Here is a 16,566-nt window from a genome sequence, read left to right as displayed (position 1 = left end):
ATAAAAATTAGTATTTCTTTCATACTGAGCAATATTTTTATTTAAATAGGAAATTCTTTTAAAGCTGAACTTATCCACAACGTTTTCATTGTTTCATAAGTGAGTTGTATCCAAGAGTTTTAACCAATTTTCTGTTGATTGAGTGCTGCATACAGGAACATAATTTTCACTAAAATTTTCATCTCAAACCTCTGAAGCTATCTTCAACTGTCTGTTATCAATATGTCAGTGTAGCGCAACTCAACATTCCTGGTGAAAAACACAAATAGTAAAAGTTAGGGCCTTCTATTGAATTACAGTGATGTTAAAGCAAACCACAAGTCAAATGCCAAACGACATTGTAAACTAAATAAAAATGATAAATGCCTACGAACGCTTAAGTTGAACGCGTATAAAAAATTACCAGCGGACGCTAAATAATGATACAATTAAGAAGTAAGTAGGTCAAGACTCATGTAGATCTGACCTATATACCTCTAGTTTGGTTTTTATTAAACTTTAAAAAGCCTAACCCATTGCCCATGTGAGAAACAAAATCAACTCCTTATCTTTTTTTAAACATGTATTGGTAATTTATAAAAGTGAATATAAAATTCAAACTGAATCTGCTATCTAGGCAACTTGAGGAACTTTAATACACTCATTTCTCGACATAGGGGACACATTCTATCTTACCGAAACCTCAGGACTATGGTATGGAGATCTCAACGTTTATAAATAAAATTTCCCATGATGAAAATATTGAAGCATTAAGACCTCCAGTTTACTGATTGCCAGTTTTCTTTTGACATTGAGATAGTTGATCATGATCTACAAATGGAACTAATAAACCTGCAAGTTGACAATGGCGGGATCGACTGTACTCTACTCATCATTAACACATTATACTGTTCGCAATCTGAGAAATTTTGCGCGTAAAATGTACATTTTTGTGCTAGCTTACACATGGGGACAAGGTTTTTCTTATATGAACTTTGATAATTTCACATTCAGATCCTAATCTAGAGTCGGTATTTCAGACAATAACAAGTAAAATGACTTCTAATTACAACGAAATAGTGAATTACATTTCACTGTCTCAATTTTCTGGTTAATAAAGTGACAGTTTTAGATCTGATGATCTTTAGTTCTAGTAATGTATGACTTGGTTGAGTATCTTCATTAGAGGTATCTAGGCTTTTTTTTGTACTACCCGCCCAGCCTATTGTCTATATTCATGTAATTCTTTACTAAAATATTCCGCTTAATTCTTATTTGATATAACTACACGATCATCTCTGAAGGTCAGTTGTTTCAATGTATGTTTACAAGTATGAAGAGTGTTACTTTTCGTATCTATAATTCAGTTTTCAAATTATAAGACCAATCAGTTGCATAAAAATGTATGATCTAAAGACTTGTTATTCGTTTACATTTCAGCTTTACTCTAAGTTATATATATTTACGCGTACGCCGATAAAGAACAGATTCAAACTATTGAATCATCTTAATATCAAATGGGACTATCTGAATTAAAGTATGATAGTTTTTACACGAACTCTAGGTAAATATTAGGTGTGACACTACACACTACTAATGAGTAGACAAAAATACAAGTGCAAATATTTCATCAGTTTATTAAAAAATGTGTACTGTTTATTAGTTACGATAATTAGTTACATAGCATCCTTTTAACTCTCATCGTTTTCTCCTATGTTTGTATTTAATGAATAAAGTTCGACGTTTTACATTGAGAGCACTAGACTTAATATATCGTATTACATTTACAGTGTCGATTATCCACAAATCTTTTCTGATACATCGTTTACTTTTACTATGTTTACAATTAACCAATAATTTTATAGTCTGCGTCTGTAATTAACAGTAGCTCACAGTTCTTCTTACCAGCTTCAGTCTCTGTCTGATGAAGTACTTTTGAGTAAAAATTTATTCATTCATGTTTTAAGCGACCTTTGCATTCAGTTATCAACACATCAAACTCATTTTGAGTGATGACTTCCAAGACATGAGTATTATTTAGTGGTCGAAACGTTGTTTATCTTTTGTTTGACTAGAGTACTTTATGATTTTCTACTGTTGAACAAACTGATATGTTCATTCTCATGAAAATCTTGTGAGTGTATTTATCAGTGAACAGTCTTTGATGGCTGGACTTTTCTTATATTTAATAAATTTTTCGTAAGTATTTTTCATTTTGTGTTATTTATTATGATATATGTTACACAACTAGGTGACTTAATATTGACACTTGTAATGCTTTATAGTTGTATCAATTTTCTACATAACCTTAGGTTTTAAATGTAATTAACAGTGGGAAATTAGGATTTTAACCAAAGAGTTTTCAAAAAATACAATATTATTGCTTTGTTACATTGTTATAAGTCATGCTTAGCATTAGTTGTTTCACATCGCCTTTATATATGGTTTGGAATGGAGCTACTTCTATACTCTTAACCCGGTAATTCATTATTGCATTCTAGTTGGGAATTTGTCAAACAAGTGATTTCTGTTCAAAACTCAGGCATATGTAATCAGTTATTTATTATCATTATTATTTATTATTTGAACACATATTGGTACAAGGAGGAACCAAATACATATACGCCACACAAATCTCATTTGATATATGTGAGGGCTGTGATACTGCCCGGATGCCAAAACCGAAGCAGGTGGTTTTCTTAGGGGGCCACACTCGGAGCCTTCGACCTGAAGGTCTGATCCACAAGGCAGTGGAGCATCGTGAGGAGATGCATTCCCATGGAAGCCGGTGACCAACAATTGGTTCACACGCTATTTGTTGCTTCAGGACACTGGAGCCTATGTACACCATTGGCTTGGAATCAGGGTTTCCCAAGTCTCCTAGTTGGATCCTCCGTGTCCATCAATCCGTTTCAAGCACCGAACACTCGCTTTTGTGTTGTCCCTTTCGTAAAGAACACCAGCGTGACGTGAAGATAGTGAGTCGGACTTCTGTGACAGTGGCTGCATGCATGTATCCATGTGAGAGCATTTTTGAGAGGGAGAGCTGACTCTCCCCACTCTCAGCCGTACCAGAGCATTCGGGGGCAATGTAATCAGTAATGATGAACATTTAAAATTTGTGTAAAATAGACGTAATAGTTATGAAATATTAAATTGATTCGTGCCATAGTGTTGTTATATAACAATGATGTTTACTTATTACTAAGAGGAATTAATTGTCTATAGTCTTCGTCATGGTTATGCTTAAACCAGTATTTATTTGATTTGTAATGAAAATCCAATCTTGAATTCAGTTTACTCTTTTCTGTTTTTGATAGGGTTTTGCTCTCTAAACTGGATGGTTTGTGTCGTGGAGCTTTCATCCAGCTCAGAGAACAAGACTCCATCAAAATCATCCACGTGAGCTACAAATCTTCTCCACCAAATCTTTTCTGTATTCGAGAATTATCATAATTTAAATTTAAAAAAACATAGGACTTAGAGCTAGTGTAGACAAGTTAAATTTTAACGTAATGTATTATGTGAAAAACTATAATGATCACTTTTGTAGAAATAATTCAGTTTACTGATCTTGGTAATACTTTAATTTGTCTAATAAGAATTATATATTTATAATTTACAAATTGTTTCTACTTATCTTAGTGTTCCTTATTTATCTAACCTTTAATAACTTATTTACACTTTTTAATCTTTCCAAACTAATCAATTGAACTTCATAATAAATTTCCTTTCATCATACTTGATTTTTGAAAGGTATTAAAATAAATATAAACAGATACATCTCTTATAAGTCATCATATGAATTACATTATTTAGTCACTTGAGATATGATTAGAGATTTTCTCTAGGCGGTAGTCAGTATAAACTTCATGATTTTTTTAAAAATCAGATTCATTCAAATCATCAGTAACCTATAGAAAATGACAAACATTTTGATTTCATATGGAAAAAAGAAACCTATAAAGTGTACTGCTCATTATAAGAGTGTAGTGATTAAAGCATTCGACATTTAACCAATAAGTGCATAATCTGTTTCATTCCAGTTTGGTCAACTAAATATCATCACGAACCTTTCACACAGTGTGACTAAAAGCTCAACATACGAATTAGTATTTAGTAAATGAGTTAACTTCATATAATAATCAAAATTGTAAAGTGCTATAAACTTATCCAATATTTTGCTTGTTGCGTTTCAATCTGTTGTCGTTCTTTTTAGAACCAGTCAATCAACTTGCTGAACGTGTCCTACTTGGTGTAAAAGGTAAACTTCAAGGTCTTGTTAGTGGGAATTTAGTTGTCAATTCAAATGAAACTTCCAGCAACTGTAGTGGCGGTCTTGATCAACTTGATGTTGGTGGACATATTGGTTTGCTTGTTCGCGCAGCTACAGATTATTCAAATTTATCACGAATGTACTTTGGTTGGCAAGCTTACTTATGATGACTTTGTAAACTCTTAGTTCATTTTTATGATCGTTTAATGACTGTTTCTTTAATGTATATTTAAATTGTATATTGTATTATTATGTTGTCATGTATGTTACTACTCGAATCACGTTTTACATATTATCCCAATCATGGCATTTTGTGTCCAGAATTTTTACTTTCCATTGCTTAAAATTGAAAAGTTTAAGCAGTAGATATAAATTATACGTGAAATTCTTATTACATTTACCTTTATCCGTAAAAAGACCTGAGTGTACGTCGTCAATACGTTTATATGTTATTAATTGGTATTCCATCAACTTCAGAAATTATTTGATTGATTCCAGACTTCTTGCTGCTAGTGGCTCGGATAAATGTCGAGAACTCCTAGCAGTTATCAAATGCTGTTACTGCTTGAAACTTGTTCGAAAACTCTGACTACAAAGCTTCTCAGTTCTTACCCAAACTTTGTGACGTTTCCTGGTGTAAGGATGTATGTGTAATATCAAACTCGCTTTTCTCTGGAGTTGTAAGGAGTTTGCCTTAACTCAATACTTATAAATGGGATCCTTCATGAAAAGGTATGCTATGTGACCCGCCATTTTCACGCCTTCATGCACTTTTAGTTAGCTTCAGATCTAACTCAGTTTGATAGTTAGTTGTAGCAAAATATGGAACCAATTCGCTTATATCAGTCTGTTTAGGACGGGACATTTTATGAACACAGAAACTCTAAGATAAACTTGGGGTAAGCCATAATATGGTTAGAAAACCGTTAGGTGCTCATAAAGGAGCGATAGATCACACCATCGATAGGTGGTTACAATTTGGGCTATTTAACTTCAGGTTCGAGTTGGAAAGCGAGAACGGTAGAATAGCATATCGAAAATGGCTGTAGTGGAAGTTGGTAATGTCCATAAAAAGGTTGTGGTCTACGCAAAGATACAGAAAACTCACCGTCTTCTCGTCTGCAATCATCGTATTCCTATTAATCATCTAGGTGACTTTCCTCTGTGCCTAGACCCCTGACCTGTGCACTGACATCAACTAGCTCTACAATATCTGTTGAATGCTCTTTCTTGAGAAAATCGGTTGGTCCGTGTTGGAATTCGTCCTTCATTTCTCCCGGGCTCCAACCCGTTGGGGCGTAGGCTGGGACTATGAAAAGGAATTGTTTCCCACCCCAATTTCTTCTCACTTTGATAGAGCCTTTTAATTTAATAGTACATAGTCGGTTGTTAGTGGAGATCCAAACTATTAGTTCAGTCTCCGTTTTGGCATTCACTGTGACAACAGACAAACCAGACACCAATGTCACTGGCTCCCTGGATAAACACATATGAAACAAACTTTCGAGTCTTTAGCTGAAGAACATGTTTGCTGTAATTTACAAGTCTTGAATTCAAGTTTCAGAAATGCAGCAGATATCGACATTAGGAATTTCTATAGATATAGCTGAATTTATCTGCTGCCCAATCTGCATTAGTGTACGAACGTTAAAAGAGCCCGGTTTAACTAGCACACTTGATTTCCAAGAAGTTGTATTTGGTTTTGTATTCGATAACACTATTCACAAAATCGAAATCAGAGACTTAAGGTCATTTAGGCAGAACAAAACTTCGGCCATAGATGTTTAATAAAAGTAAACAGAGTGCAAACAAAACTGAATAGAAAAGTGAAATAAATTCATTTAAGCTAAATAGACTGTCTACGTTATCGGAGTTGTTAAAGGATCTGACCATGTTTATCATTTTGTTCGTAATTATCGGTTGTCATGTTTGTGAGTGGGTTGGAATGTCATATGGAAACCCAGAGCTATGCAGGTGATTTTTTTGGGGAGCCACGCACTTAGCTTTTGACCTAAAGGTCTAATCCATGAGACAATGAAGCAACCTCAGAAGGAATATGTCTAAGGTAGCCTCTGGTAAAGAGAGTTTTGTACGTTATTTGTCCCACCATAGTCTTTTAGCCCGTGTGAATCATTGGCTTTCCAACTTCCCTATATAGACCTTCCGTGTTCCTCAAATCCGTTTTCTATTCAGCCTCTGACGCTGCGTGAAGGTAGTAAGTAGGACTGCTCTACATGAGGCTATAAACATGTGACCGTATAATAGCATTTAAAGAGTGATAGTGAATTTTCCAAAACCTCGGTCATACCCGTGTATACTTTTATGAAGTATGTAAATCAAGAGCACATACTTTTCCTCAGTTTACCGTTATTTGATTAACTTAATTAACCATGAACTATGAGATACTTGGACGTTATATATTATCCGAAATGTTATCATAGTAAAATTACTTTTAGGAACCTCGGAAATCAAACTTTATATTTGGCATTAGCTTAATCTCAACATCAACGTTCGGGAATTCGGCACTCTGTTCTCAATCAACTTGCAAAAACGGAAACACTCGTGTGGAATATTTCCCTGTATACTTATGGTTACTCATAAGTAGTAGAAAATAAAACACATTTTTACTTCTAAGTTAGGGTTTTCAGTTTTCTGTAGTAATATCAAATTCGAGTTAGTGGTAGTAACTTTTCTTAATGGTAAGTGAGGCAGTTGTTACAATCAGTTAAGAAAACAAAATTTGATTTGATAAAAATTGTTTCTTATCCATGACATTTAATCTCAAAATGTTAGTCAAGTAGTATCATTGATTTGTCAAATATCATTCCTACTTAGTTAATGTATACTAAAAATCTCATTAGCAATCAACGTAAGACAAGTATATGAAGATCAGTGTAGTAGAACTTTTTTTATCTATTTTTTGTATTGTGTCTATGTCTCTTCGTCATTCTCTTTACTTCCGTCGAGTTATACATGTTCATATATAGTTTTCGAACAGTAAATTGCACTGTGGCTAGAACAAAAAAATTCACTTACGTATACGTCGTTTCACGCGATTAGTTTCTATTTACAGCCTCTAATCAGCTAAAGATTATCAGTCTACAAACAAAATCATGTATTTTTTATTAAACACTACGCGTAGTGATGTTATGACCCATTACTTTTTATTTAATCTCATAGGTAAATTGAATTTCTTTTGAAGAAAAGTCCTCAAACTTAATCAATCAACTGTATTCAGGTGTAAAATAGACGAGGTATCCTTAAGCACTTTATAAATCTATTCACATAACCTGATATTATGTGGTCTGATTATCATCAGCAGAAATCCCTTGACCTACTTTTTATGCTGGCACTGTCTGTAACGGTATGTCTATGATCTCTTCCAAGTCGCTCAGTTTTAGGAGAATTGATTGAATTAGAAAATGCAAAACAAAGAATTATGGTTTCATAATGATAAATGGTGGAAGATCATGTATGACAGATCACGTTCCTAAATATTCAACAATATAAGAACTTTTTACACGAGTATGTACATACATATATACATTGTATACGTGCATGTACACTAAGTAGAAAAGGATAGAAAAGCAAATATATCGAGAGAGAGAGAAAGAACCATTATCCTTACGTGATCACTCATGTGTATATAAATAAGGAAGTTAAAAAATATGCTACCTTAAGATCATTGGATTAAGAAATACAGATAGAAACTATAGAAAAATCCCTATTCACTTTTCAATTCAGAGTTGAAAAATATTAAGATCATGTGATTCAAAATTGGAAAGTACATTTTCCCCTCGTCCTCCTATCACCAATATCAACTAATACTAAATTTTCTTTTTTCTATCAGAAGTGATTGTTTTTCATCCTCTATTTTATACAATAGAAATAAATAAATAAATAGTTCATTAAAAATTATTATGATTATCATCATCATCATTGTGTCTTATGATAGACCTGTAGAATAACAAACTATTTAAATAACAATATTATGACTGTAATAGAGGTATTTTTCTCTCTCTTGATATTGTTCTGTCGACTTGTATATTAACCATTTACACTAACCTTGTTGTAAACCAAAGTAACTAATAAACATTCATTATTACTTATTCAAACATGAGATATAGATATTTCGTAAAACCTGATTCGTCTACCATTATCAAAGATATAGAGACTGATAAAATATTAAGAATCCCTTAGAAAACAAACCTAAGTTTTAATTATGATGTTATGCATAAATTACAAAAATACAAGATAATTTATATTAATACCAATGGCTGATATTGAGTTTTTTCTAAGAACAATATGTGAAAACTGTATGACAAAAAAAGTTACTCTGATATCAGCTGATTTTCACTCATTAAACTAAAATTTCAATAAGCTTCTAAAAATCTATTGGGTTCGACAATGCCTGAATAATTTTAGCAGAAACTTACATGCTTATTATCGGACTATTTTTTTTTAAAGAGAAGGTTAGTTATTAGTACATAGTAAATTTACTCTACACTTCATTCATATAGTACTTTGAAAATTGTAACTATTACACTTGTAAGCTTCAAAATCCAAGTTAGAAAATTTAGAGTTTGATTAGATTGAAATCAAATCTAAAACTTAGATCTAGCCTATTATGATGAAGTAGATAAACACAGGTAATATATGTGTATGATGATAAAAGACTACAAAATTTGTTAACTAAAATCCTAACATCAGCATGTATTAGTTGAATAGTTTGAGCAACAGATATCTCAACTTAGATGAGCCTGTGACGAATACAACTTATAAATTAAAACTAACTTCCACTAAATCTCCCCAAATAAAATGTAATAGTCAGTTCACTAGTGACTGATTTCAAAATGTTCCTGGATTTCCAAGGAGAATTGTGGAGTTCAGACATATCGGGAGTGAAATATGTCACCAACGCCGCTGTGTAATATTGTAAATTAGTTGATGTTTGAATTGTACAGTTAGACGTCAACACAGTAGTTCCATAAGTTAAGCGTTTAGGACGATATTTGGGTGTCCTGTGGCCGGTCTCTGGTGGGATGGTGAGTGCACATTGGTGAGGAGTTCCAAACTGGGATGAAATAGCTATTCAATGCTCTTTGGTTTTTAGTGGTATCCAAACTGTAATCAAGCTGTTACAAGCAAAACTTAAGGACCGTGAAATTTACCCCATATGCCAAGTTTAGTAATTTGTAAAAGTTTCTGCATAAATTAAAGGTGATTTGCAACTCCAGTTAACGACAAACGCAGAGATGTTAAGAATCTGTGAGTACGGAATTGTTTAGTGGTTTAAAGATTCACTGAGTATACTCCAATATGTGGTCCCAAAAGTTCTCCCAGGTTCTTGTTTAGCTGAATTCATTTCATAAGCAAATCATTTCTTAAAATGCACCGGTAGTGAACCCAGACTTGGTTAGAATAAACTAAACCAGTGTAAAATATAAGAACAATGCAATGAATACATCATTTGCACATCTTTTTTAATTATCTCTCACAAGATTCATCGTTCTATGATTTTTTGCTATTGAGACTCCTCAAATTCTTTTTCTCCATTTCATGTCCTTCCGTCAGTATGAATTCTACTTCCGATTCTTGATACATACTATTTACCTGTCCGTATAAGTAGCACACTACCAGTATGTCAGATAAGATTTTCTGAATATCAGTTGTCCTCAGTCAGTGATTTTCGAGTAAGCTGAGTTTACCCAGCGTTTCGATGAAACTAATATCTCAGCCATAAATTTACAAAAGACTGCTAAAATGTAGTCATTCCAGTTTTTCTAATCTATCAAAAGATTATATTAATGTTAGAAAGACTTGAATTATCCCTTTGTTGGTACTAATTGCTGAATTATGATCAGTCTTATTTGGCATACACGCATTCTGAGGAGTGTTTCGAGATCGTTATTTTGTAACAGGTTTTGTAATTTTCGAACTGTAGCCAGAAGTGGATCCATGACACACATTCAGTCTTATTCTAGACTTATCATACATCATACCTGTTGGCCAAGTTAATAACTATTTAGAGTAATTATCTCAGGGAATAACGAGTTGGGGTTTTAAGAAAAATGTACTAGGTTTGAATTTCGGTATGAAAGTCAGCACTACAATCAAGGTAAATTCAGCTGAAAAGCCACAAATCAGATGAAGTTTATACACTACAATTTGTATATTTTATATATCAATATGTTGTTTTTATGTAGAATAATGATATATTCGTATTGGGCTTTTAGACAGATCTATTTTACCCAAACTAACGATATCATTCAGTTTATCGAATAGAAATAAACACAGTAGATTCCGAAACTATACTTCACTAGTGAAAAATTGAATTCTTCAATTATTGAATCAGCGCTAAGGAATTTAAAACAAATCAATAGAAGAAATTGTATTCATAATACAAATAAAGGGACAATAAGATTAGGAGGGCGAATGATACAACGATTACTATCATTATCTTAACAAAAGACTTTGTAGATGAGCATATTTTGTAATATAAAAAAGACAAACTGTTATCAACATTTCTATTACTGACATATATCATATCATTTTGCATTTTGGTGTTATCATGACGATGATGATGATGTAAATTGAAAAGCCAACATTAATCTAAAATTGAAGATAAATAAACTGAAGAAAATTTTTTTCTTTTTTTCGTCATTACAAAGAAGAAATAATATGTAGGTGTAATTTGCCATTAATATTATTATTGTTTGTTTTTCCGAAGAAATAACTCATTCGTTATAATTTTGAGAATTTATATACAATAAAAGAGAATTAACAAAGAAAAGTAATAAACTTCATTATTATAAAACAACGACAACAAGAACAAAAAAATGCCATTTATGTTTCATAATTAAGGTTGATTAAGCAAATGATGAAAGTCACTTTCTAGTATTCATTCATAATAACCATTTGAATAGAGTAAAATGTAATAAGTAAAATATAAAATAATGATTTCAATTAAAATGAAATCATAAACAATAATAGATTTAATAAGATTATTGAAATATTGTATGAATATTTCATGGACATGGATAAAAGATAGAATACAGTTTGTTGTGTTTGTTTGTTTGTTTGAAAAATAAATACATAAATTAATTCATGCAACTTCAAATGGAAAAGTTGGTTGTTAGAAAAGACTGGTAAATATAAATAGATAGATTGATAAATAGATAAGTGTCAATAGGTAGATAGATGGGTAAGCGAATAGAATGAACTATTTTCTTTTCTTTTCTTTTTTAACTTTGAAAATATAATACATTTTATCTTCTATGAGTACTTGAATATTGTTGCAAGGAGTAAATTGTTAAATAACTCAAACAAAAAGCAAAAGCCTGAGCTCTTTAATTTTCCATAAGAGAAATTTGTGTATTCACAATTTTCCCTAAAGAAAAAGACAATTTTATCATAATGGAAAAATAATAGATATTTTTCTCGAAATAAAAAGGGGTATAGAATTACCAATATTGAGTATAAGTAAAAACAGTAGTAATGCTAATGTATAAGGCAAAGTGATTATTATTATTTTTTTTTTTTTTTTTTTTTAAATAAATAGACTTATTTGTATAACGAATTGTAATATTGTAAAAAGAAGATGAATAGGGAGTATTGGTGAAATGTAAAAATAAATAAAATTTTCAAAAAAAGAATTAAGCTTTATGCAAACAAAGCACAATATATGCACTGATTTTCATTAACATTAAATTAGTTCTTATCAACTATCTAATCGATTCATGTGAATGTTTGTAATTCATTGAGGTTATATTTTAACTGATCTCCAATGTGAGTGATTCACTTTTTACATTATCACTACTGTATGCACTGCTATTAGAGGTACTTACATCAGTAGTAGACACATTAGTACAATTCATATTTATATTTTTTATTGTTTCTAGTGGAGAACAGTTTAGAGAAGTATTATTATTGTTATTATCATTATTATTTTCAGTTTCTTCAGAAATTATTAATATGGAATCATGATCATATGTAGGCAATTTCGTTTTAACTTTAAATTTTTTCTCTTTCAATGTTGTTTTATTATTGTCCATTTTGTCATGTTTGTGATATTCTTCATCCGATGAAGACGATAATGATGATGACAATGATGAAGAGGAGACTGATGATAGTGTATTTAAATGATTAGTTGGAGAACTTAATCGATTATTAATGTGAACATGTAAGGTAGGTGGTGATGAAACAGAATAATAAATGGGATCACATGAAGTAGTTGTCATATCAATCATGGAATCATTATCATTTACACGCATATCATCACTAGTTGATGGATTATCAACTGTGATTTGTATTAAATCTTGATTGTCCTTTTTTGTTATTTGTACTGAATTATCATCATTGTCAGTCATATTATTATTAGTCGGTTGTAATGACAATCCTGATTGAATATTTTCTTCATTCATTTGTAAATGAGACGAAATGAGATTGGATACAAATTCTGTTTGTTTATCATTTTCAGTTTTAAGAAAATTTAAATCAGTATATGACTGTGTTGAAAATGATACAGATTTTGATTTTAATAAAAATGGTTGAATAGACAGTGACGTATCATTACTATTAATATGAGATATAATAGTAGAACAGTTAGATGACGATGACGAGGAGGAAACATTCAATGGACTTGTAGAAGTCGATGTCATCATATTATTAACATCTGCAACAGCTGACGTTGCAGCAGCTACAGCAGCGGCAACAAGGGCAGCTGTAGCTGAAGGATCTGTTGAAGAATCCGGTGCAAGTGGTGGTGTAGGTTTTGGTAAACCACTAGATGTAGAACGTGCACGTTTATTGGCAAACCATTTTTTCACCTATTAATATACAATTACACAGATATATAAATCAATAGAAAAGGAAAATTGCATCTAACAAGTACCATTGAAAATAATGTATATACACATATTGCCAATAAATATTTGTAGAGACCAATATCCGTCTTATGTTGAAATGTCTAAAATTTCTCAAAATGCTGAGCATATTTATTCGTGTCAAATAAATTAAATAATTGTAATTCAGTAAATGTAATAAATCAAACAATCATTTGATCACTTATCAAAGTTTGATGTAAATTTAAAACGTTTATATTTGTTGTTCTAAATCAGATTTGTCAATGCATATAACGAGTTATTTTGGTAGTGTTGAGTTCTTTGGGTTAGATGGTTTAGTCGCGAAGCGTTCATTGTTATTCTGGATAACATTTCATGTTCTTACTTCATGTAGAAGTGGATTCATTTTGATTGTCTTCGTCGGTTGTTCATGCTACGCAGTTATGCTGGCAACAAAGGCAAATAAAGACAATAAAATCGAAGAATACAGATAATCACGAACAGTGCCATCGGAAGAAACCGATAAAACACCTGCAGATTAGCTAGTAAGCTCACTTCTACATGAAGTAAGAGCTGGAGATGTTATTCAGAATAACAACGAAACTTCGTGATTAAACTATCTAGCTCGGAGAACTCTGGACTACCAAAAACATCCATTTGAACTGCGAAATTATCTCCATCATATAATGAGTTAAGAATGAATTATATTTTCAGAATCCTCCACTTTTCCAACCCACTACCATCATCACCTACCACTAAGTGTAGCCGATCTTAAGGAAAGCAAAATACTTGAATACTTTATTTCTTAAAAGTTATTGTTATAAATAAGAATTATCACCCAATTTTAGTCGCAACTGTCAAATAAAATCTGAAAATTTGAAGATCAATAAATTATTCCCCTTAATTATTTTTAGTAATGTAAATTGTTTTCGATAAACAATCAATCTCCTTTAAGGGAAACAATCTATTAAAGGTGAGAGAGAAAGAGTTGGTTAGTTAACACCATGCTGTTATTGTTTCCATTATTTTCATCTTGTCCAACAGAAAAGAAGGTATATCTATCCTTTATTTATAAGCCACCCACTCAAGATTTTTCTTAATTCCCCCTTTTCTCTTTCTGCTTTTTTCTTCCTCTCTCCTTTCTCTCTCTTTCTCTATCTGTGAGACTATCCCCTTTTGAATAATTAGAACTTATTATCGAATCTGTCTATCATGCGATCAATGCATTCTAAAATACACACAAAATTATATGGTCATGATTATTAAATGAACTGAATTTTAGAAAGACATTAAGATGGATACTATGTTCTTTGGTGGAGATAGAACTCCATGACATCTTGTTTAGTAAGATTATAAAAGTAATGGGGATAGATTAATATCTTTTGAGAGGAAATAAGATAAGGTATGACTTGAGTAAAATGGGACGATACTTTAACAAGTAATCATTCGCCCGAGAATGACCAAAACTCCTCTGTTTTCTCACCGTTTGTTGGTAATAGCAATTTGAGTTAACATACATTCATTTAGGCTTTACGTTGAATATGACTGGTACTGTTACTATAAACGAAGATAGTTAATAAACGGCTGTTCGTTATAAAGCGTAATTCAAAAAAGAAATTTTGAAGATAGGAAGACATCTTTAACAATGAATTAGATGTGATCTTATCGTTACTTCACTATTCAGACCAAGTACACAAATATTAAAAAACTATGGCAGATAATTTCCCTGTTATGAAATTGTTATATCTACACTGTTTTTATTACATCTCACTCTTGACAGAGTATAAATTGTAATCTATAACAGTTTGAAATAAACTGAGGAGAACAAACAGATAAATGAATGTAACTTGATTACAAAGAACTGAATAAAATAAGCGTTTCCCAATTTCACTGTTTATGTAAAAGTTAGTAATACTATCAGGGTGGTCAGGTAAATAAAATGGTGTTCAAATGCAGGATTTAATAGTTGAAAAGAAAATGTTTTTATACAAAAAAAATTCGCTCTCCAGTATATATAAGCAGAATTAAAAACATACAGAACCATGTAACGCAATTAATAAAACATCAGATTAAAGTTGATTGATATAAATCATAAGAAAAGCACGATAACTGACTGATTTATTACTTTCACCAATCTGTTCTATATGAATGTATGGAAAAATAAAGAACAGGAAATTTCTATAATAATATGACAACTAAAGAGTGTATATGCCGTTATTTCGGGTCAGTATTTGAATGAAATATTTATAACATTAAAGAATGGAAGAGCAGGATTAGTCTACTATTGTTAGTAAACTATTATGTCGGCTTTTCTGTGCGTAGTTATTAACCGAATATAGAGGGCAACTTAATAACTATAATGTTAAAATCAAACTTGCACTGAAAGGTAATTAGTGTGTATTCGATAAATTAAATTTATTATCATCTTATATCGATAAAAGCGTAGTCTAGGGAACAATGAGGAGTAGTCATTTCTTGGAGAGGAAAATTACTCTGACCTAATAAAAATTAGTTATATTACCTATGCGCTTTACATTGTTATTTTTTTAAATATGTATTCATATACTCGCCCGTTAATCTGTGCATGAAATCAAAAATATAAATATTCCTACTTTCTGCTTCATTGATTCGAAAATACACCTCAAGCCTACAAACAAATTTAGAGAAACTATTGAACGTGGGTGAATATGGGCACAAAGAAGATGACCGAATAAGCATCTGACCTATAAAAAAAGCCTAGGCCATTGAGGCAAGAAAGATAGGAAATCAGTGTGCTTTTGAAAGTTTGTGTTAGAAAGGCAGTTTGAAACAGATCGATTGAACAACAGCTAAACATAAGTATGCGAGGTGTGTGCACTCTAAAAACACAGAGATTTTAAGAGTAGTGTAAAAGGGACTGAAATATGGTAGGTTGTGTGTACAAATATGTTGTGTGAATATGTGTGTGTTTATCTATGAACTGTATCGATTATGTGCATAGGTATGTACGACTTGTCTTAAGGATAAGAATACGAGCACACACCATTAATCTAAACTTAAGGTTATGCCGCACTGAGTACTAGCAAATCAGTTTAATCATTTGGCACTAAAATATTTTGTATGGTTGTCAAGCCTCAGAGAGATCATCATCCCACTCACTATATCCCTAGTAAAAAACAAAATGCTGCAGATTTAGAAACAAACACCACTGTACAGACACACAAACATGAACATAGGGAATGAGTTAAGCACGTCTAGACTTTGGGAATGTAGGGATGAAAAGAAGAAGCATCGATATAAGAACAGAGAATTCATTTAGATTAGATGGTGATGATGATGATGATTCAGTACAGAAACATAATTTTACTAGACTGGCACCCTGTTGCTAACCTGTCTTAACAAAATGCTAAATGCAGTCTGATACTCTGAACAATTGTCAGAATGCCTACATAAAATGCCTTTAGATTTTTTAAGTAAAAAAATGAAATA

General features: G+C 31.7%; 2 protein-coding genes across 2 annotated transcripts in view; one reads left to right on the top strand and one right to left on the bottom strand.

Annotated features, from left to right (window-relative positions):
• The window catches only part of MS3_00010403 (uncharacterized protein), a gene marked incomplete at both ends in the record, with an annotated part of 62,102 nt that extends 57,680 nt beyond the window's left edge, over positions 1-4,422 (top strand). Inside the window, one exon of the mRNA XM_051218770.1 lies at positions 4,199-4,422. Within this exon, the coding sequence (XP_051071641.1) occupies positions 4,199-4,422 (224 nt within the window). The remainder of the gene's footprint in view (positions 1-4,198) is intronic.
• A 6,024-nt stretch (positions 4,423-10,446) lies between these two features.
• The window catches only part of MS3_00001173 (uncharacterized protein), a 45,409-nt gene continuing 39,289 nt past the window's right edge, over positions 10,447-16,566 (bottom strand). Inside the window, exon 6 of the mRNA XM_051208666.1 lies at positions 10,447-13,083. Within this exon, the coding sequence (XP_051071640.1) occupies positions 12,028-13,083 (1,056 nt within the window). The 3' untranslated portion in view covers positions 10,447-12,027. The remainder of the gene's footprint in view (positions 13,084-16,566) is intronic.

Source organism: Schistosoma haematobium, chromosome ZW (assembly GCF_000699445.3).
Source record: "Schistosoma haematobium chromosome ZW, whole genome shotgun sequence".
Lineage (NCBI taxonomy): Eukaryota > Metazoa > Platyhelminthes > Trematoda > Strigeidida > Schistosomatidae > Schistosoma > Schistosoma haematobium.
Note: the sequence above shows the minus strand (reverse complement) of the source record. Positions and strands in the feature narration are given on the sequence as shown.